This window comes from Bombina bombina, chromosome 6 (assembly GCF_027579735.1).
Source record: "Bombina bombina isolate aBomBom1 chromosome 6, aBomBom1.pri, whole genome shotgun sequence".
NCBI lineage: Eukaryota > Metazoa > Chordata > Amphibia > Anura > Bombinatoridae > Bombina > Bombina bombina.
The window spans coordinates 693812131-693834490 of record NC_069504.1 but is presented as its reverse complement, the minus strand read 5'-3'; the positions used below and the strand labels follow the sequence as shown (position 1 = coordinate 693834490).

At 36.0% G+C, this 22360-nt stretch overlaps 1 protein-coding gene across 3 annotated transcripts in view; it reads right to left on the bottom strand.

Annotated features, from left to right (window-relative positions):
- The window catches only part of LOC128663458 (PH and SEC7 domain-containing protein 4), a 139436-nt gene that overhangs the window by 16257 nt on the left and 100819 nt on the right, over positions 1 to 22360 (bottom strand). For all 3 annotated transcript variants that reach the window (XM_053717793.1, XM_053717795.1, XM_053717794.1), the window contains exons 5-11: positions 17087 to 17209; positions 14505 to 14585; positions 9327 to 9439; positions 8587 to 8645; positions 5292 to 5381; positions 4222 to 4265; positions 3157 to 3323 (exon numbers count right to left, since the gene is read on the bottom strand). In XM_053717793.1, coding sequence (XP_053573768.1) covers positions 3157 to 3323; positions 4222 to 4265; positions 5292 to 5381; positions 8587 to 8645; positions 9327 to 9439; positions 14505 to 14585; positions 17087 to 17209 — 677 coding nt within the window. The remainder of the gene's footprint in view (positions 1 to 3156; positions 3324 to 4221; positions 4266 to 5291; positions 5382 to 8586; positions 8646 to 9326; positions 9440 to 14504; positions 14586 to 17086; positions 17210 to 22360) is intronic.

The following is a 22360-nucleotide window of genomic DNA, read 5'->3' as shown; positions in this document are numbered from 1 at the left end:
CCCTTTGCACAACCATCACGCCCGGGGGGAAACAACGATTAGTGGATTGCAGATTCGTCATATATCAATCAATTGATCAATATGGCGGGCGGAGGAACAGCGCTTATCGTTGTAGCATTAAAAGGTAAAAAACTAAGATGGCCAGTATAGACTACAAATTTGATGAGTGAAAGTCTCATTCATTTTTTAAATTCTATCCACTGGGGTCTATTTATGATAGTGTGGATGGACATGATACGATGTAGTGTATCATGTCCGCCGCACATCGATAAATGCCGACAGCATACGCTGTCAGCATTTATCATTGCACCTGCAAACTGCTGGTGCAATGCCACCCCTGCAGATTTGCGGCCAATCAGCCGCTAGCAGGGGGTGTCAATCAATCGAATACGATTTCTGTCCGCCACCTCAAAGCAGGCGGACTGGTTATGGAGCAGCGGTCTTTAGACTGCTCCTTCATAACTTCTGTTTCTGGCGAGCCTTCGGAGCTTAATAAATTGACCCCTATGACTTAAATGAGTATGATCAAGTTTATATTCACTTTAATACACTTTTTACCTCTGTGATTGCCTTGTATCGAAGCCTCTGCAGATTCCCCCCTTATCTCAGTGTTATTTACATACTTGCATTTTAGTTAATTAGTATTGACTCATGAATAACTTTATTGGAAGGAGCACAATATTTTCTATATAACACATATGAACTAGCAGTGTCTTGCTGTGAAAAGCTATAAAAATGCACATAGATAAAGGCAATTTGCAGGGGCTTTGAAACAGGCAGAGGTTTAAAGGTTGTAAAGTATACTAATATAACAATGTTTGTTGTGCAAAACTGGGGAATGGGTATTAAAGGGGTTATCTATCTTTTTAAACAATAAACATTTTGGAGTAGCCTGTCCCTTTAAGAAGAATCCACAGGATAATGTTATTTTTTTTGTAAAAACATATTACACTATATATATATATATATATATATATATATATATATACATACATACATACATATACCTCTATATCTATTCCTATATATAGGTATAGATATGTATTTTACATGAACTGTATCCTATATCTAGAACACGCCTCAGTGTTTCCTTGATTTAGATTTTAACGTGACCGGGTTAGCACACATGAAAACTTGGTAAACTTAAGGCGCATTATTGAAATATTACATATAAAATATCAATAAAAATGTATAGATAGTCTTAAAAAATATTAAACATACTGTAAAATATTCTAAATCATCCATAGAATATATTTATATATTTTACAGTATGTTTAATCACTTTAAATAATTTTTATAAGTTTTTTAAATTTTCTATGTAATATTTCAATAACGCATTTTATGATTACTAGGTTTTCATGTGTGCTAACCCGATCCTGTTAAAACCTAAACACGATGCGCAAGACGCATATTTTATATTCTTATGTCCTTCGCATAGAAATGAATGCACTTTTTATTATTATATATTTCTATATATATATCCGATACTGTTCATGTAAAATACATATCTATACCTATATATCGAAAGGGATAGATTTGATAGGTATATCCAGATATATAAAGAAACATGTATTTAAGAATGAAAATGACATATTCTGTTATGGGAAGAACATTGGAATCTGAAATATTAATAATTCATGTCAGTATTAGCAATCTTGAATATACATGGTTTGGTTAGCGCGAGAGTATGGGTGTTAGTTTTTTTTTGTGTGCTGTTTTTGCTCTCCATTGTCTTCTATGGGGCCGATTTATCAAGATCCATAACTTGTCCGCCTGCTCTAAGGCCGCGGACAGAAATCAACCCAATCGAATACGATCAGTTTGCTTGACACCCCCTGCTAGCGGCCACAAATCTGCAGGGGCCGGCATTGCACCAGCAGTTCACAGGCATTTATCGATGTGCAGCAGACATGATACACTACATCGTATCATGTCCGCTCGCACTATGATAAATATACCCCATGGGTGAAGAAGTTAATGCGGTTACAATAATTTGTTGAGCATGTTGGGTTTACGCTCAAGCGAAAACTTTTTATTTTCAACTTGTAATAAGAGCGCACCGAAGCGCATGCAAAAAGCCTCTGTTTAGCAAAATTAATGCACGATCGAGAATGCTGATTTGTGCTCCACTCATAATCTTTATGTCTCCATTCACCCCTGTAACTCCGTTCATTTACACTGGACACTCTTGGTCATTCACTCATGTGCCAGTTTTTCTGATTCAATGGTGTAACTCACTCTGCTCATTCATTGCAACACTCTTTTTCCCAAAGCTTATGGGACTGTGTACTCAATTAAATGATGCACAGTACTATCAGAAAGTATGGTAAAATTCCTGCATGGTTTTCATAAAATAAAGCTGAGAATTCTATACTATAAAATCTATCTCCCTGTTAAATTTTATGATGATTGATGCAATAATTTTGGTCCAATGTTGCAAGCTATGGCTATTTTCCATGAGCTCTAGCAACTGAACCAAATTTGTCAATTTGCAGCCATATAAGTGACTCTTTATTTGCTTACTAACCCCATAATGACAGCCAATACACCCTGTGCAGCATTATTGTTTAAAAAGATCTACAATTCCTTTATAACTCATTCCACAGTTTTGCATAACCAACAATATTATATAAATATACTTTTTAAGTATATCTAAGCTCCTGCAGACAGCCCCTCATCTCAATGCTTTTTACAATTTTGCATTTTAGCCAATAAGCGCTAGTTCTTGTATAACCATTATCATTATCTACGAGAGTGAGCACAATGCTATCTATGTGGCACACATGAACTAGCACTCTCTGGCTGCAAAATTTAAAAAGCTAATAAAAAGCACTGAGATAAGAAGCAGCCTGCAGGGGTTTGGAAACAGGCAATCTTAGAGGTAATACAGTATATTCATAAAAAATGTTGATTATGCAAAGCTGGGAAATGGGTAGTAAAGGCGTTATCTATCTTTTTAAAGTCCCTGAACAGGCAACGTACAGGATACATTGCTGTCATTAAGGGGTTAATGTTTTATGTTCTCTGCGCTCTATCACAATTCAACACTTTGCTCAAGAAATTTCACTCATACAGGTGAGTTAACTAATACACCGGAAAACTACTCAGCTGAAGTTCTTGCAAGACTTAGAGTGACTATGTGAGTCAGGTACTTACTTTTCTTGCCATCAGTGTCTGCATGTACTTTGCGAGATAGCATTCCTCTTCTGTAGATTGGATCATTTATGTCAGGTGCAGGCATGTCCAAAAAGGGGCTGCTTTTCTTCCGGATGGAATGTTTTTCTGGCTTGGGAACCAAAGTATTTGTCAGCTCCCCGTCGTTCCTAAGAATATTGGTTTATAAAATATATTGGAATTTTAAGAAACACTGAAGTAAACAAAGCAAGGAGAACAAATAGATGACATAAATCAGTATACAATCTCTAAACGTCTCAAGAAAATGAAAAAAAGGGTGTAACTATGACTGGAACACCCCCCCCCCCAAAAAAAAAAAGAAGAAGCATTTAAAGTCCAATGAAATCACAGTAACAGTATATACCAAATACAAACTTGGAAATAAAGAGGCAAGAAACTGCAATATTTGCTTATTTTGTTGCGCTATGAATAAAAATGATTGCTTTACTGATACAAATTTTTTTCAATCCCTACATCCTGGATCAACCCCATGATTCCTAAAGTTCTAAAGGTTAACACAGATATAAAACATGGAGAGTTTTATCTTACTGGTGAGTTCTTTTGATTCTTAGGGGTCAATTTATTATTGTGCGAACGGACATGATACGATGTAGTGTAACATGTCCGCTGCACATCGATAAATGCCGACAGCATATGCTGTCGGCATTTATCATTGCACCAGCAGTTCTTGTGAACTACTGGTGCAGTACCGCCCCCTGCAGATTCGCGGCCAATCGGCCGCTAGCAGGGGGTGTCAAACTGATTGCTGTCCGCCACCTCAGAGGTGGCGGACGAGTTAAGGAGCAGCGGTCTTAGGATCGCTGCTTCTTAAATTCTGCTTCAGGCAGAACTGAAGCGGAGTGGGTCGGAAGCAGCATTCGCTGCTTCATAAATCGACCCCTTAGTGATTTGAAACCCATGTATAAAATATAAACAAATTATCATAATATGTATTCAGAATTATAAGGAGAACATATGATTGGTCAGAAGATCACAAAGAGAGGTAAAATATAATTAGGAAGAAGAGGATTTAACGACTTCACTTACAAAGCCCATTCCAGTTTCTGATTGCGGATAGAATGGTACAGCCCCTGCAGAGAGTAAACAGGAATTAAAAATAAATTTTATATATATATATATATATATATATATATATATATATATATATATATATATATATATATATATATATATATATATATATATATATATATATATATATACGTATATATATTTATAAATATATATATACACACACATATACACAAACACACATTATTCTAAATATCCTTAAACCTTCCACAAAATAAGCTATAAATTATATTTGTAAATTATTACAGGCTGAGATCTTACATTACTATTAAAATAAAGACATTTCCCAGACCCGTGGACAAATGAAATTTGATAACAAACAAGGTTTATATGTAAAGTATCTAGCACCTAGAACTTTTTATTGCTCTAACTTTTACAGTTCATATATTAAAGTAAAAGGTTTGATAAGCATTACAAATGATTGGATTTCTTTTAGTGTAAACAAATCAACTTTTTTGGGCCATATTTACCAACTAGGATGACTTTTAATCTTGTATGGTCTGTCCTGTACTAAATAACTAAAACTAAAATAACTGGTGAAATATGCTAAACTTGAATTGGAAATATAAGATTTGCATAACCTTGAAAATCAATAAAAATCAACATCATTTACAAATTTGACATTCATTCATTTTTGTAATAAAAAATCAATATAAAAAAAAATGTATCTGACATGTTCAATTAATTCAGTTTTTTTTCCCCCTAATGCACAAACAACATAGGACAATATCATACTTGAGGCCTTACAACCCCAGACCTTTTTTTTTAATCAAGTAAGAGAACTTCCGAAAGTCACGTTTGTGTGTAAAATCTTATAATGGTTGGTATAGTAGTTTTTACTTTAGCTTCTAGTACGGCCACATTGAAATACGGAGTCAATTTAAGTAATGGAATTAACTTCCAGTCTTTATCGTTTCTATTCTCTAAGTCCACTGATTTCTTTATATTGCTCCTTTCTGCTCCTCCCAAGTGATCTGTGGCACACTCAGCATACAGTCGCTCTGACAATAGATAAAGCAGAGTACCTTAAGAAGTTCCCGAGGGAAATTGCCTCCATTATTCATACCATCTAGGTTATTAATAAACTCCTGCAGACTCATGCACTTCCCAATGTTCTGTTCAAAACCAGAATAGAAAGAAGATTTAATACATAGAAACATATCATTTGACAGCTAAGAATTGCTTAGTTGCATGTGTCTCCTTAAAAATACAGTCTATTTGACCTTTTATTTATGATAGCTCTCTCTCTGTTCCAGCCATTATTAAACTGCCTCTGTATTATCTGCAGAGAGGTTACTTTATCAATCTTTAATAAGTTAATAACAGTACATGACATTTGTGTGTGGGAACAAACGTGTGTATGTCTGTAAGTGCGAGTATGAATGTGTTTTCTGTGTGTGTGAGTATGTGAGTCTGTGAGATTTCTTGTGTAAATGTAAATATGTGTGTTTACATTTACGTAAAGGGTTTCTTTTGTGATTCAGATAGAGCATGCAATTTTAAGCAACTTTCTAATTTACTCCTATTATCAATTTTTCTTCGTTCTCTTGCTATATTTATTTGAAAAAGAATGCATCTAAGCTTTTTTTTATTCAGAACTCTGGACAGCACTTTTTTATTGGTGGATGAATTTATCCACCAATCAGCAAGAACAGCCCAGGCTGTTCACCAAAAATGGGCCGGCATCTTAACTTACATTCTTGCATTTCAAATAAAGATATTGAGAGAATGAAGAAAATGTGATAATAGGAGTAAATTAGGAAGTTGCTTAAAATGTCATGCTCTATCTGAATCACAAAAGAAAAAAAATTGGTTTCAGTGTCCCTTTAAGTGAGGCCCACATCCTATTACAGGTACAAATCACCAAATACGTAATTGTGAAATCAAATCTTATTCTGAAATCCAAACTTTTTAATTATTTTTTTTCTCCTAAAGTGATTGTAAAGTATAACACAATTAGAATAATGGGGGGGGGGGGAGAAGCACTATTGTGGCACACTTAATACTAATAAGGTGTGACAGCTGGAACCATAATCACGGGGGGAACTGGGGGAAACCAGTTGGATAATTAAAACTTGACTTTTACTCAAAATTTATATATAAAAAAGTGTGTGTGTGTGGGGGGGGGGAGGTGAGAATACACATACATTTAAAAACAACTAAAAAACATATAAGGATGACTGCTTCCCGGATGATGGAGATGTACTATTAATTCCCAACCCGGTTAGCACAGAAAGAAGCGCATATCAGCATATATACGGGATGAAGTTCAACTTAAGGTAGCGATAGAATTAAGCTATCAAATCATCAGCCAAAGTAACTGACACCTATTACCGTTTTTTACCTCTATTACAACTACCAGAACTCCAAATCTTATAATTAAGTTTAAGCTATGAGGGTCTTTGAAAAAGCAGTTGCGAAACACGCGTCAGGCGTTCGCACTATTCCCTGTCTGTGTAATTGAGACATTCTCACAACCGCTGTGAACTTTAAGCGGTTCCGGTTCTAATTGGCTCTTATTTAAGTTTAAGCTCTGTCTAGGCAGCTGGCGTTGTGGTAGCTTAGTAATGGTATTAAATTGTAACAGTTCCAGCAAGTTTTGCTGTGAAATTTATAGCTTTAAATCTACGCCAGTCACATTAATATCATTATATAGCTATTGTTGTGGTAGCTTATCAATGGTAATAAACGGTAATAGCTACAACCATTTCTGATGTGAAACTTAATGATAAGATTTGGAGTTCTGGTAGTTGTATTAGAGGTAATAGGTATCAGCCACTTTGGCTGATGATTTGGATATCTTAATTCTATCGCTACCTTAAGTTGAACTTCATCTCTTATATATCTGCTGATATGCGCTTCTTTCTTTGCTAACCGGATTGGGAATTAATAGTACATCTCCATTATTTAGGGAGCAGCCATCCTTATATGTTTTTTTACTTGTTTTTAAATGTATTCTCCCCCCCCCTCTTTTTTTAAATATAGATTTTGAGTAAAAGTTAAGTTTTAATTATCCAACTGCTTTCCCCCAGTTCCTCCCGTGATTATGGTTCCATCTGTCACCCCTTATTAGTATTAAGTGTGCCACAATAGTGCTTCTCCCCCTCTTTATTCTAATTCTATACACAGGCACTAGGCACTGCCCTCCTTTATGTATATATTACTATAGGAGGGATTTAGGAGACAGTTTTGCTCACCCGTACCTCTCTGATTTAATTATCAGGGGATTTTTCTTGCTTGAAAGTATAACACAATACTGGAAAGTATATAAATGTAATCTTTAAAATAGGAGAACTTTCATTTATTAGCTGGATTGGTCAATTATATGCTAAAGAAGGTAGGAGATGCGGGTGGAGGAACAGCAGTATGTTTACTTTAACTAAGAGGGAAACACTTTAAAACAGAAAGCGTCTTTTCAAATTGTAATAAATGAAAGTGCCCCTGTTTTAAAGATTACATTTATTTACTGCTCAGTATTGTGTTATACTTAACAATCACTTTAAAATAAAATTAGCAAAAATTACTCTCTTCCCTACCTGTAAGTCACAATCGTCTCTGGCTGTGTCTTTGGTTTGTTTTTTTTGTGTTATAAAATGCAAATAATAGTCTATATTTATTTAAAACAACTGTTACCTTTCTGATTACAGTACTGTACTATCTTTCTGAGGGCACTATGTATGCAAAAGTATTAAAAATGATATAAAACTACCTTTACGTTGCATGAATAAGCTGTATAATGACAAGTAAATATTGCATAAATTACATAATGTATAGTTGTTTACACTTGGTTCCATCCCCGCTCTAAGCTGTCCCATTTTACAAATATTTACAAATATTAACAAATATTCAAAAATCCAAACTATTCCGAATTTCCGAAATCCAAAAATGTTTCTGGTCTTGAGCAGTTTAGATACATGGTTTTCTACCTGTACTACATTTTTCTCCCCGTGCCCACTTTTACTAATTGGGCAAAAATTTTAATTAGGCCAGTAAATGCATAGATACCCACATGAGCACTAATTCCAGTAAGCTGCGTAACATAAGTTTACCTCCTGATGTCATACCACCCTTCCCCCCAGAAAATAGAGTAATACGACTTTCTCCACTGTTATAATAATACCAATATATGTCATGAAAGTATCCCCTTTACTCCAAAAACTGTGTATTGGACTCAGGCCTCCTAAAACCTATAGTAATAGCCCTTTTAGTACATGATGGCATTAATTCTCTTACCTGGCCTTTATATGCAGCTATACAATGGGGATGTAGTCCTAACTTTCACTATAGACATACAACAGCTCAAAGTGCTCAAAAGTGTACCTGTCCGTGTAAGTCGGAATTCAGAAGCATCAGGGCACAAGTTAGAGTATGCACAGCATCTGCCAAGAAATCAGCGGTATATTTAGTTATGTGCTGCACTAGTCACTGGGAATGTTGCTGTCCCCCAAACACAAAACAAGCTTTATAGAAAAGAATTTCAATAAATATATATATACGTATAGATGTGTGTTCATATGTATTTAAATATTTGCGTTTTGTGCATTGTGAACCGGGATAGCGTACATGAAGACCTAAAAATCTTAAAACACGTTATTACAAATACAATATTTAAAATAAATTTACTAAAAATTATTAGAAATTATTAAAATTTAATTTTTTTTTATATTTAATATTCCAATAACGCGTTTTAAAATTACTGAGTTTTCATGTACGCTAACCCAACCACATTAAAATCTAAATCGAAAAATATATATTTCTATATATATCTGATAAAGTTCATGTAAAATACATTTATATCTAAAGGTATAGATATGCAGGTATAGGTGGATAATTCCTGTTATCCTCAGCACAGACCTAGTTGGCATGTGCCAAAATTCACTTGTACGAGAAGCATACAATGTATGATTACCTAAAATGTTGTGATCAAGACATGTGCTCTGGTAGAAAGTCACTTTACATCTAATACATAGTAGACAATACAGGGAAATTAATATAACGACATGTAGCTGATGTAGGTGCACCTAACACAGCTTCAATAGCATACCAACACAATCTCTCACCTGAGGAGCTGAAGTCATTGGGATTGGAGTTATGACACCGTTTTGAGAAGTGAAGCAGGACACGTTCTCTTTCTTGAGTTTCTCCGGTAAGCACCAGTTCCTTCATTAGTGACCTGTGATGGGTCATAGACACTATATGAACAACAATCCCTGAGCTAATTCTCCAGAGATGATCAATATTAAATAAATAAGGTATAGTACATACATTGCCATGAGAAAATGAATGAGACACACAACATGGTAACAAAACAAAATGTGTGCTTACCTGATAAATTAATTTTTTTGAGGTAGTGAGAGTCTACAAGTTCTTTACTTTTGGGATTCAGCTCTTGGCTACTAGGAGGAGGCAAATATTTCCAAAACTCCTTTTGACTGAAATTATGGTAAGCTGTAAGTCTAGACTTTTGACTTTCTCAAGGCAAAATTTTATTGGTCATGGTCTTGAGGTAGAGGAGCTTTTCTCCCTCAGGATAAAAGATATAATGAAAAAAGCAGGACTCCTAATAGTTTTTATAACTTTCATCAATTTAGGAGCCAAAAAATCATTTTTTTCATTTAAAAAAACCCTTTTCCTTAAGGAATAAGTCTAAGCCCGCCACTTAATCTTGGAGGCAGATTATTGAGTTTTTTCAGAAGGCCTGGACCACCCAGACCTACAGTTCTAGTTTTGCACCTCATTTCCCTATTCTGTCCTTTCCTACCTTTCCACTTCACCTTACTTGGCTATACGTTAGACTGGCAAAACAGTGAGGTGGGATGGATAAAGTGCTCGTGGGAGTTTTGGGAATCTTTGCCTCCTTCTGGGGGCCAGGAGTTGAATCCCAGAAGTAATGAACTTGTGGACTCTCACCACCTTACAAAAGAAAAATATGCTTACATAATAAAACATTTTATTTTTCCATGATTGTAAAAGTCCATGATATAATCACACGTGGGATATACTTCTTCTTTCCACCAGAAGGATGTAAAACACATCTACATTCCAGAGTTTAGGATAATTAGAAAAGGATAATTAGATTTAAAAATTTTCTTGCTATTGGCTGATTAAAATCAGTCAATAGGGATTGACTGATTAAAAAACAGTAAATCAGGATTAAATGGTTCCGTGCTTCTGGGATTTCAGTGTGCAGCGGCGACCGCATGAAGACTAGGGCTCCCTGAAGAGAGCTGAAGAAAAGAAGATGCAGATCGAAGGCGGCTGAAGAGGCTGCCGAACTCCACCTCTGTGAAGATGGGCCTCCAGCGCCAGGAGCCTGGACGAAGAGGACCCAGACATGAGAGAAGATTGCAGAGCGAAGGCGGCGGAAGAGGCTGCTGAAGTCCACCTCCACGAAAATGGCCTTCCGGCACTAGGACAAAAAGGGCTCAATGGCGGATCAAGAGGAGACAGATTTCCCAACGGTGAGTACAACTTTTTGGGTTAGGGTTTTTTTCAGAGTGTTTTTTTTTTTAAGAATAGGCTTTTTTTTAATTTTATTTTTTAGGATAGTTTTTTTCAGGTAGATTTTGTTATTTTGGGGGGTGGGGGAAACTTGTGTTGAAGAGGGGGGTTTTGTAAAAAAAAAATATGTTAAAGAGCTGAAATCACTTTAGGGCCTACAAAAGGCGCTTTTAAGGGCTATTGTAATTAATTTTAGTGTTAGGGTTTTTGTTTGTTTTGAGTGGGCTTATTATTTTATGAAGCATGTAGAAGTATTAGGTATAATGGTGGGTTTTTTTTGGATACTGTAGTTTATTATATTATGTAACTTAGATTTTTTTTTATTGTAACTTAGGGGCTGTTAGTTTAGAGGAGGGGTTAGGTGTTAGCGTAGTTCTAGTTTGCATTTGGAGGTGGCGGTTTAAGCTTTAATCTCATAACCACCCCCCATACCTTTATGGGGATTGATTAGGTGATTATTGATAGTCATTTTTAGGGCTTAATCTCCTAACCACTCCCCATACCTGTATGGGGGTTGATTAGGTGATTAGGTTACAGCAGCTTAGGGGTTAATAGTGCATTTATCTACAATTAAAAAAAAATATGCATTCTTATTTATGATTCATATTCTTTTAACTATTATATATAAATTATTATTATTATTATTATTACTATTATTATTATTAGTTATTTGTAGAGCGCCAACAGATTCCGCAGCGCTAATTAATATGTATTTTTTAAAAATTTTTTATTGTAAACATAAATATATATTTTAAAATTGATATTTATGTTACAAAGGCATTAGTATTACAATTATTTTATTACATAACAGGCATGCAGTTATGTAATACCATAATTACAATGCAACTGTCTTTTATAACATAAATATCTATTTTTAAAATTATTTATATTTAAAATAATAAACGCATCAAGCAAGAATATCTACATTTTAATTTATATATCCAATACTTAAACTAATATGCATTATATATGACCATACATTTTATTTCAAACATTGTAGATCTATTGTAGTGAGGCCTTACATTGACATTCAATGTTCAATGTTTAAACTGTTATGCATGTATATTGCATAATGCTTTAAGTATTGCATATACATTAAAATAAAGTAACATTAAATTATATTTCTACATAACAGGCATGCTGTTATGTAGAACTATAATGTTAATTATAATGTTTTTTTAATAACAAATAATAAACACAAGTAACATTCATAACATTTTAATTTATATGCAAATATTTAAACAACATGCATTATACATATCTAGCATTAGTTTTAGGTTATGACAGTTTAGGGGTGAATGTTTAAAGGATATGCATAGTCATGTTCAATACATATTGTTTAAAGTATTGTATATATCAATAGAGTAAAAGGTATTTAATGATGCGTTCGTTCTATTATTTTAAACATAAACATATATTTTCAAATATATATTTATGATTGAAATAATAACAAGCCGACATTAAATACATTTTTTAAGATATCTAAAATACTTTAAATAATCTACGTTGTACATGACAATGCACATTTTGTCAAGGAGATGTGATAAACGCTGGAGGGTCGAAATTGATGGGTCCCCCATTTCTTCCAGACAACAAGTGGTATCCCTAGGTGCCTCATCAAATTGCAGACAACATACTGTAAGGACAACTTTATCCCCTGCATCCTGCTCAATCGGCACCACTTTAAAGAAGCAGTGGACTGAGGCTCAATTCCATCCAGTGCTGAGTTTACAGGAGCCCGGCTAGGCTTTGCTGGCCCTCCAGCGGTCGGCCGCCAGTGTTTTAGCGCATCTTGGAGACACATTATTTAAACATTGATTATAAATTTAGCGACATAGCTTCATAGTTATAATGGGGAGGTTTATTATTTAGTATAGTTTATTATAGTCAGGGATTTTTCTGACAGTAGGCTGTATGTGGGAGTTAGCGTGGATGTTCCAGGAGAGTGTAGGTTAGTCATTATGTAAGTGTAACAGGTATTAGGGACTTAGTTGGACATTCTGAAGGTGTGTAGGTTAGGATCTGTCACAAGACAAATCCTTGTGATCTCCATTTCCCTGACAAAGCAGAGACAGCTACTGAGGTCTCAGGTTAAACCGAGAGAAAAAATCTGATGAAGCAACCATCATCCTCACTACCTCCATGCACTAAACTACAGATGGAAGGGGGTGTGCTGTAAATGAACACATGGTGTTTCCAGCTTCATCTTGCTTTGCTCTGTTTAGAGATTTGAGATCCAGAATGGGTCGAAACATCCTCTCTTTAGGAACCAAGAACATTTTGGAGTAAAACCCCTGGCCCTGTTCTGTTAACAGAACTGGGGCAATAACTCCCTTTGCCTCTAGTTCTGCCATCAAGATAGGAAGGCACTTACCTTAATTGGCTTACATAAGAGAGAAGGAATCTCTCTCAAGATTGCTTGGATCAGAAACTGATTCTGCATCTTTAAGACTCCCATGGGTCTGAGACAGACCTTCCGAAAAAGTCACAATCTGCACTCCACTGGAAGCAGACACCTTAGCCTACTTGGTCTTAAACTAGTGAACCTGCTGACTGGGTTGAAGCAGGAGTAGTTTTTTGGGACCTAGATTGTCAAAAGAAAGTATAATCTCATATTTCTACACTTGCTCTGTGGCAGAAATGCTGTATTACCATCAGTGTCCAAAGCTATAATAGTATTAAGTACAACAATGGCAGAGCTCTTAATGCAAAATGTCTCCACTACTGCATCTTAAACTAAACTGTAAGCAGTCTTAACTAGCTGAACACAATCCTGGACATCCTTTAAGGATGTGTCTTAAGATGTAAGCTCAGAGAGGTAATCACACTAAATTGAAGTTGACACAGCCACGCTTTACTTACAGTTATCGCTTTGTGCACCACTGAGGAATGTCCTGACATTGCCAGACTAAAACACTATGCAAATAGCTAGTTTCTGAGGTGAGGCTGCAGTGTGAGACTTATGCTCACAACTATCAGCACTAGTGCTGGTTACGGAGCCTCTTGCCAAATTGCCAAAAAATGTGCCAAAGTGGTTAAAATACATGTGATACCCTCTGGATATGTGAATACTAAGCAGATGTTCAGTGAACTAGCTGTTGAGCCACAGAAGGTAAATAATTTATCTGTAACACTTGTTTACCTTTCTTGAGTAAAGACTGCAGCTGCTGCAGTCTGCATTTAGTAGAAGGGCCCATTCAAGGAAGTAGAAGCACAGGCACAAGGATCTAAAGAGTTAGCACACTGGGGGGACTCTGACACTTTCTGGTTGAATTCTTGTACTTCCCGCTGTCTATAAAGGAACTGTTAAGGGGATAATGGGTCTCGGATTGGTTAAAGAACCCCTTTCAGTGATGTAAATATTGGAACACAAGAATTCACCTTCTTCTTATGGAATCAAAACATTAACTATAGTAGTAGTAAATAGTATCATAGGGGACTGCTGTGAGTATCAAGTGGAGCAAAGCTCTAGAATGCAGGGTGTTTTTGCCTACTACTGGTGGACAGGAAATATAGCCCCACATGTGCTGTTCTTGTGGACTCACAATAAAGTATACAATCCTTTTACACATGGTTTAGTATATGGATAAATGCCATAAACAAAACTAAACTACTATATAAAGAGTATTAATAGCAATTGCCCCCTTATAATGGGGATCACCAATATAAGAATTTAAGAATTATAGCTATCCCCTTAAAATGCAACATAAATAGAATATTTTAATTAATTTTCTCACCTAAGAGCAACATCCAAAGTCTTTCCAGTAAAGTCGAAGAGTGAAAGATATTCTTCTGCCACTATGGCACTAAATTCATTACTATAAGAAAAGTAAAAATAATAAAGGCTAAGATTCCTGAAGGTAATCAGCATGTGAATAATACATAGAAAACATTTTATAAGAGAAAAATGGGCAAATAGTTACACTTAATGTGCTTATGTGCAAGCTTCAGATACTCAAACAAACCACAAATTATCATTAACCTTGTTCGATTTCCAACAAGTAGAAACATTTTAAAAAGTGTGAGAATTTTCATTAAAGTGCCATAAACCATGTTGAGATCTGTGCATATCAAGTAAAAATAGTTTGCATAAAAAAAATGTTTAAAAAATGCTGGCAAGTATTTTAAAATAATTTTCAAAAATAAGCAAAAATACTTAAATAGCCCTGCTGTCTGGAGCACTCTGCTCCGCCCCCCTTATCAGCATTTAGAAACAGGCATTGTATTTCAAATGAGTTCACAGCTTCTAGGCATGCTCCAGCAGATAACCACTGTGCACCTTTGCATTCTACCAAAGCAACAATAGATATAGATACAGCCAAAGAAGGAAATGTGTGGGGGGAGTTAGAGCTTTACAATTCGGAAACTTAAAAGAAAGGGTTAATGGCCAGGCACTGCAGTATAAATTTGCAGGTAAAGTAATTAAAGTACATATTATTATATTTTGTCTCTATCCCAACTTGTTTTACATCCCTTTAACTACTTCAATGCGTATGACAAGCAATGCAAAAGCATGATGAGTCCTTTTCGTTATACAGGGGGATCGCCGTTAAAACGCTGTTTTTGGTGAACCCCCGCACTACAGGTTGGGGATCATTGGTGGCTTAGTGGGCACCGGGCGGCACTCCTGTGCTTCTTGGGAGTGCAGGTGACATCACTAGGTATGCATGTGGTGACATCACAAAGGGGGTAAAACCGGGAAGCTTAGTGTAGCTGCAAAGGAGCTGTATGGGGTTAGAAACCCTGCAATCTCACCTCACTTAGCAGCTACAAATCTCCAAGGCCACTCAATTCAAATAGAATCGCCTGCACTTTCAAATGGTGATGGTATTTGAGCAGTACCACACAACAGATATTTTTAAAATAATAAAAAACAAAACAAATCAAACACATGAGGATTTGCTTGGGAATTATATGTGCAATAAAAAGATATTTTGTATGGCTAGAGACCCCTAGGAAAGTTTATTTTCTAGTAGACAAGTCCCTCTCTCAAAAGAAGATTGAAATTTGTCTGTAAAGTCAGGTGATCACTGTGGTAACAATGAACAGATTGCAAGAAAAAAAAGTGTTTTTATTTCTGTATTGTAGAATGGGGCCTCTGTAATCTATATTATAAACCCTAACAGGCCCATTTATCAAAGGGCTTGCGGACCTGATCCGACACTGCGGATCAGGTCCGCAAGACCTCGCTAAATGCGGAGAGCAATACGCTCTCCGCATTTAACATTGCACCAGCAGCTCACAAGAGCTGCTGGTGCAACGCCGCCCCCTGCTGACTCGCGGCCAATCGGCCGCCAGCAGGGAGCTGTCAATCAACCCGATCGTATTCGATCGGGTTGATGTCCGGCGATTCCTGTCCGCCTGTTCAGAGCAGGCGGACAGGGTTATGGAGCAGCGGTCTTTAGACCGCTGCTTCATAAGTTGTGTTTCTGGCGAGTCTGAAGACTCGCCAGAAACACGGCCCTTCAAGATCCGTACGGAGCTTGATAAATGGGCCTGTAAAAGTCTGTATGGGCCCCTATTTCACATGTGCCTACCCTTTATGATAATTTAGTAAGGTGATCACAGTAACAGCAGTGGTCACGTGGCGATTTTCGATATTATTTATTAAAATCTAAGCAAAAATTATGCCATGAATTATAAATATAATAATGGTATATTGTAAATCTGCTGGGCCAGCTGGAATTTTTTTTAGAATTAGCGTGGGTCACTCACTGAAATTTGACCTACAATAGAGTTTAATTGTAGGTAGCAAAAAAGATCAAAGTTGGTTTAGCACTGGGGTGAAAAAAAGGCTTAGCAGTAAAAGGGTTAATATTAAATAGAGAATGAAAAAAAAACTTGTTTTTCTACATATGGATAACTTCATCATGGATTCAAATTTTCCTTAACATGGAGCTCAACACTGAGGGCCTGATATTGAAAATTGTGCATGGAGAGAAATCGCACAAATTCTCTGGGATATTTTTTAGACCGTGTATTTTAATGTAGGAGTCTCTGTTTCACATAAAGAACACTACATAGCAACATAAATGTTTCTCAAGATAAAATTTGTGATAAATTTTTATTTTTTAAGGGTCTCACCGTACGGACGAGACTTGTTCGAATATCTCGCCTAAGCGGCGAGGTTTTTAATATCAGGCCCTGAAGGAGGACCACCAAAAAATACTTTTTAGAAGACAGCCCCTTTTAATTTATTTATGGAACAGTGGCCTAAAATTATAAGGTAATTTTTTACAGGTATGAAACTACTATTTTAGGACTTTACTGACTTGGCATATGGGCTTATGGTAACCATCTCATCCTTAGAAATACTTACTTTTTTTGGAGATAAGAAGCTACCTGAAATCTTTCAAAACCATCCAAGTTGAACAGCCGATATGCCAATTGCCTTGCAGCTTCCAGATCTTGCCCACTGTCATTTGCAACACAATCTTCAGAGCTAGGATGAAGCAAATAATATTTAGTTTGCAACTCTCTTGCTTCAAATATCACAAGTGTTCTTCAGCACTCATTCCGAGTACACTTTTTAGTGCATATGTTAATTAGTTAAGTCTAAAAAAAACCTAATTTATGGTTACCTAATAAACTAATTTCTGTCATGGTGGTGAGAGTCCACAAGCCATTACTCCTGGGATTCAATTCCTGGCCAATAGGAGGAGGCAAAGATTCCCAACATACCAAGAGCTTTTAATAACTTGTGAACATGTGTAACGAAGACCAGGTAACTTGCTTTGCAAATCTGTTCCACAGAAGCTTAATTTTTAAATGTCCAAGAAGTGGAAAATGACCTGGTAGAATGAACTGTGATGCATTCTGGGGGATGTTTACCCACTTACACAAGTCAGCTTTATGAATTAACGGCTAGATTACGAGTCTTCCGTTATGAGGGGTGCGGTGCTAACTTGCAGTTTATTCTCACTGCTCACTTCCCTGCATTGCTGGTATTACGGGTTTTTATAAACCCGGTGTTAACAGGCAAGAAGTGAGCGTAGAGCAAAATTTTGCTCCAAACTGCACTCCAATACCAGCGCTGCTTAAGTCAGCGGTGAGCTAGTTTTACGTGCTTGTGCACGATTTCCCCATAGACATCAATTCATTGATTCCTATGGGGAAACACATTTTATGTTTACACCTAACACCCTAACATGAACCCCGAGTCTAAACACACCTAATCTTACATTTATTAACCCCTAATCTGCCGCCCCCGACATCGCCGACACCTGCATTATACTTATTAACCCCTAATCTGCCGCTCCGGACATCGCCGCCACCTACATTATACTTATGAACCCCTAATCAGCTGCCCCCAAAATCGCTGACACCTACATTATATTTATTAACTCCTAATCTGCTGCCCCTAACATCGCCGCCACCTACCTACATTTATTAACCCCTAATCTGCCGTCTCCAACGTTGCCGCCACTATTCTAAATTTATTAACCACTAAACCTAAGTCTAACCCTAACCCTAACACCCCCTAACTTAAATATAGTTCAAATAAATCTAAATAAAATTCCTATCACTACCTAAATTATTCCCATTTAAAACTAAATACTTACCTATAAAATAAACCCTAAGCTAGCTACAATATAACTAATAGTTACATTGTATCTAGCTTAGGGTTTATTTTTATTTTACAGGCAAGTTTGTATTTATTTTTACTAGGTAGAATAGTTACTAAATAGTTATTAACTATTTAATAACTACCTAGCTAAAATAAATACAAATTTACTTGTAAAGTAAAACCTAACCTAAGTTACACTAACACACTACACTACAATTAAATATGATTGAAGCAGCCAATAGAATGCAAGCTCAATCCTATTGGCTGATTGGATCAGCCAGTAGGATTGAAGTTTAATTCTATTGGCTGATTGCATCAGCCAATAGGATTTTTTCAACCTTAATTCCGATTAGCTGATAGAATTCTATCAGCCAATCGGAATCTAAGGGACGTCATCTTGGATGACGTCACTTAAAGATACCTTCATTCAGCAAGAAGACGTCGGAAGAAGAGGATGCTCCGCGATGGATGTCTTGAAGATAGAGCCGCTCCGCGTTGGAAGGATGAAAATAGAAGATGCCGTCTGAGTGAAGACTTCTGCCCGTCTGGAGGATCACTTCTGCCGGCTTCGTTGAGGACATCTTGCCGCTTGGATGAAGACTTAGGATTTTCTAAGGGTGTATTGGGTGGGTTTTATTTTTAGGTTAGGGCTTTGGGCAGCAATACAGCTAAATGCTCTTTTATTATTATTATTATTATCGGTTATTTGTATAGCACCAACAGATTCCGCAGCGTTTAAGGGCAATGCCCATCCAAATGCCCTTTTCAGGGCAATGGGGAGCTTAGGTTTTTTTAGTTAGGCTTTTATTTGGGGGGTTGGTTGTGTGGGTGGTGGGTTTTATTGTTGGGGGGGTTGTTTGTATTTCTTTTTCAGGTAAAACAGTTGATTTCTTTGGGACAATGCCCCGCAAAAGGCCCTTTTAAGGGCTATTGATAGTTTAGGTTAGGCTAGGTTTTTTTTTTATTTTGGGGGGGCTTTTTTATTTTGATAGGGATCTTAGATTAGGTGTAATTAGTTTAAATATCTTGTAATTTGTTTTTTATTTTCTGTAATTTAGTGTTTGTTTTTTTTGTAATTTAGCTAATTGTATTTAATTTATTTAATTTTATTTAATTTAGATAAGTTATTTAATTGTAGTGTAGTGTTAGGTGTTAGTGTAACTTAGGTTAGGTTTTATTGTACAAGTAAATTTGTATTTATTTTAGCTAGGTAGTTATTAAATAGTTAATAACTATTTAGTAACTATTCTACCTAATTAAAATAAATTCAAACTTGCCTGTAAAAAAACAAAAACCCTTAGCTAGATACAATGTAACTATTAGTTATATTGTAGCTAGCTTAGGGTTTATTTTATAGGTATTTAGTTTTAAATAGGAATAATTTAGTTAATGATATTAATTTTATTTAGATTTATTTAAATTATATTTAAGTTAGGGGGTGTTAGGGTTAGGGTTAGACTTAGGTTTAAAGGGCTAATAAATTTAGAATAGTGTTGGCGACGTTGGGGACGGCAGATTAGGCTTTAATAAGTATAATGTAAGTGGCAGCGATGTTAGGGGTGGCAGATTAGGGGTTAATAATATTTAACTAGTGTTTGCGAGGCTGGAGTGCGGCTGTTTAGGGGTTAATATGTTTATTCTAGTGGTGGCAATGTCCGGAGCGGCAGATTAGGGGTTAATAATTTTTATTTTAGTGTTTGCGATGTGAGAGGGCCTTGGTTTAGGGGTTAATATGTAGTTTATGGGTGTTAGTGTACTTTTTAGCACTTTAGTTATGAGTTTTATGCTACAGCTTTGTAGCGTTAAACTCATAACTACTGACTTTAAAATGCATTACGAATCTTGGCGGTAGAGGCTGTACAGCTCACTTTTTGGCCTCCTAGGACAGACTCGTAATACCGGCGCTATGAAAGTCCCATAGAAAAAAGCCTTTATAAAATTTACGTAAGTTGGTTTGTGGTAAGGTCAAAAAAGTGTGCGGTACACCTATACCTGCAAGACGGGTGTAAAAAAGCAGCGTTAGGACCTGAAAACGCTTCTTTTTTACCTTAATGCACAACTCGTAATCTAGCTGTAAGTTATTTAACCAAGAAGCTAGGGTAACAGTTTTTACTTTTTTACTCCTTTGTGGACCTGTGAATAGACTTGTAGTTTATCTAAAATCTTTTGTGGCTTGTAAATAGAATGTTAAAGCCCTAACCACATCTAAATTGTGTAAAATTCTCTCCTTAGCGGGGTGGATAAAAATCAATGATTTTTTTTTTTTTTTTAAATAAAACAAATCAGATTTTTTTTAGTTGAATAGTAATTTTTTTTAAAAAATGAAATGCTATTTAGAGGAAAAAAATCTATCTAAAGATAGTTTCTATTTAAGATGCATTATAATCTAAAGTTTTTTTATCCTGAAATATGGATTAGTCCTAATTATAAAGTAAGATGCTGTATATTCATGGCTGTAATGTTTAATTTTTTTGGTCAATTAATTCCATTAATCCATTCACAATGTCATGCTCTCCCAGACGTTTCTGTCAGATTATTTTGGGCAATTTTTCTATCTTGAAGATATTATCACATATTATTGGTTTTGTAGTTCTCAAAACTGTGAATTTGTGTCTGCAGAAATAACATGCCCATTCTCCACACCAAAAATGTTATAACATAAACATACAGTGGTGGAATTATCAAACTCTGAATGGAGCTTGATGCCCTTGTTTCTGCGCGAGCCTACAGGCTCGTCGGAAACAGTAGTTATGAAGCAGCAGCCTAAAGACCGCTGCTCCATAACTTGTCCGCTGCATCTAAGGCTGCGTTCTTCAATCCACCCGATCCTATACGATCGGGCTGATTGAACCCCCTGCTAGCGGCCGATTGGCCGCGAATCTACAGGGGCGGCATTGCACAAGCAAAATATATAGATATGGGGTGTGGAAGCACACCAATCCTCAAGGTGCAACACAAAAATGTCCACAGCACAACTTGCTTAAAAAGTGTCTTTATTGACAAATGAATTGTCAATAACGACACTTTTTAAGCAAGTTGTGCTGTGGACATTTTTGTGTTGCACATTGTTCCAGTGGAATTTGGCAGATTTCCACAGTCATCACGAGCACACTACTTGCCAGGCAGCTGTTCTACATGTTGTTGAGGACCAATCCTCAAGGGGGTGCTCTCAATCAAAATAAATGTAACATAATGTAATAAGAACAATAATAATGTATACAACAACACTAAAAATAAACAGTTATTGCACAAGCAGTTCAACAGAACTGCTTGTGCAATGATAAATGCTGACTAAGTATGCATCGTATCATGTCCGCTAGCACTTTGGTAAATTGGCCCCACAGAGTTGAGAAATAGACCTTAAAGGGACATAATCATGAAAGAAAACTTTTGGGTTTTAGATAGAGCATACAATTTTCAGATTTCAGATTTACATCTATGATCAAATTTGCTTCATTCTCTTGGTATCCTTTGTTGAAAAATGTAATTGGAAAATTGTTAAAAATTGCCTGTTCTTTCTGAATCATGGAAGTTTAATTTTGACTTGACAGTCTCTTTAATGTCATTGTTCCCCTGCAAATCTATGTACACAGAATAAACCCAAACTATGTTTCCAGAAGTTCACTGAATAGAATCTTGTATGGAGCAGAATAGATCTGCACAAGGACCTAAGTGTGAGGAGAGAAGGACAAGCATTAAAAATGAAATATAATGTTATTGTTTTAGTTAAATAATACTATTTAAATTGTTTTACTAAAACACTGTTTTGCTAAGAGGTGACCCTTCTACCTTGTTATTGTTAAATTGTATTTTAAAGGTAATCATTATTTTTGTCCTTCCAATAAAGTATGGCTGAAAAGTTGATCAAAATAACGATTAACCTATTAAACTGGAGATTGTTCAGCTCCCAATAATTTCATTCATTTCAATGATTTACCTATGCATATCTAATGATATATAACCAAATCAGTAATGGTCTGATATAACCGGAAAAATAATAAGAAAAGTTATTAGTCTAAAAATCAA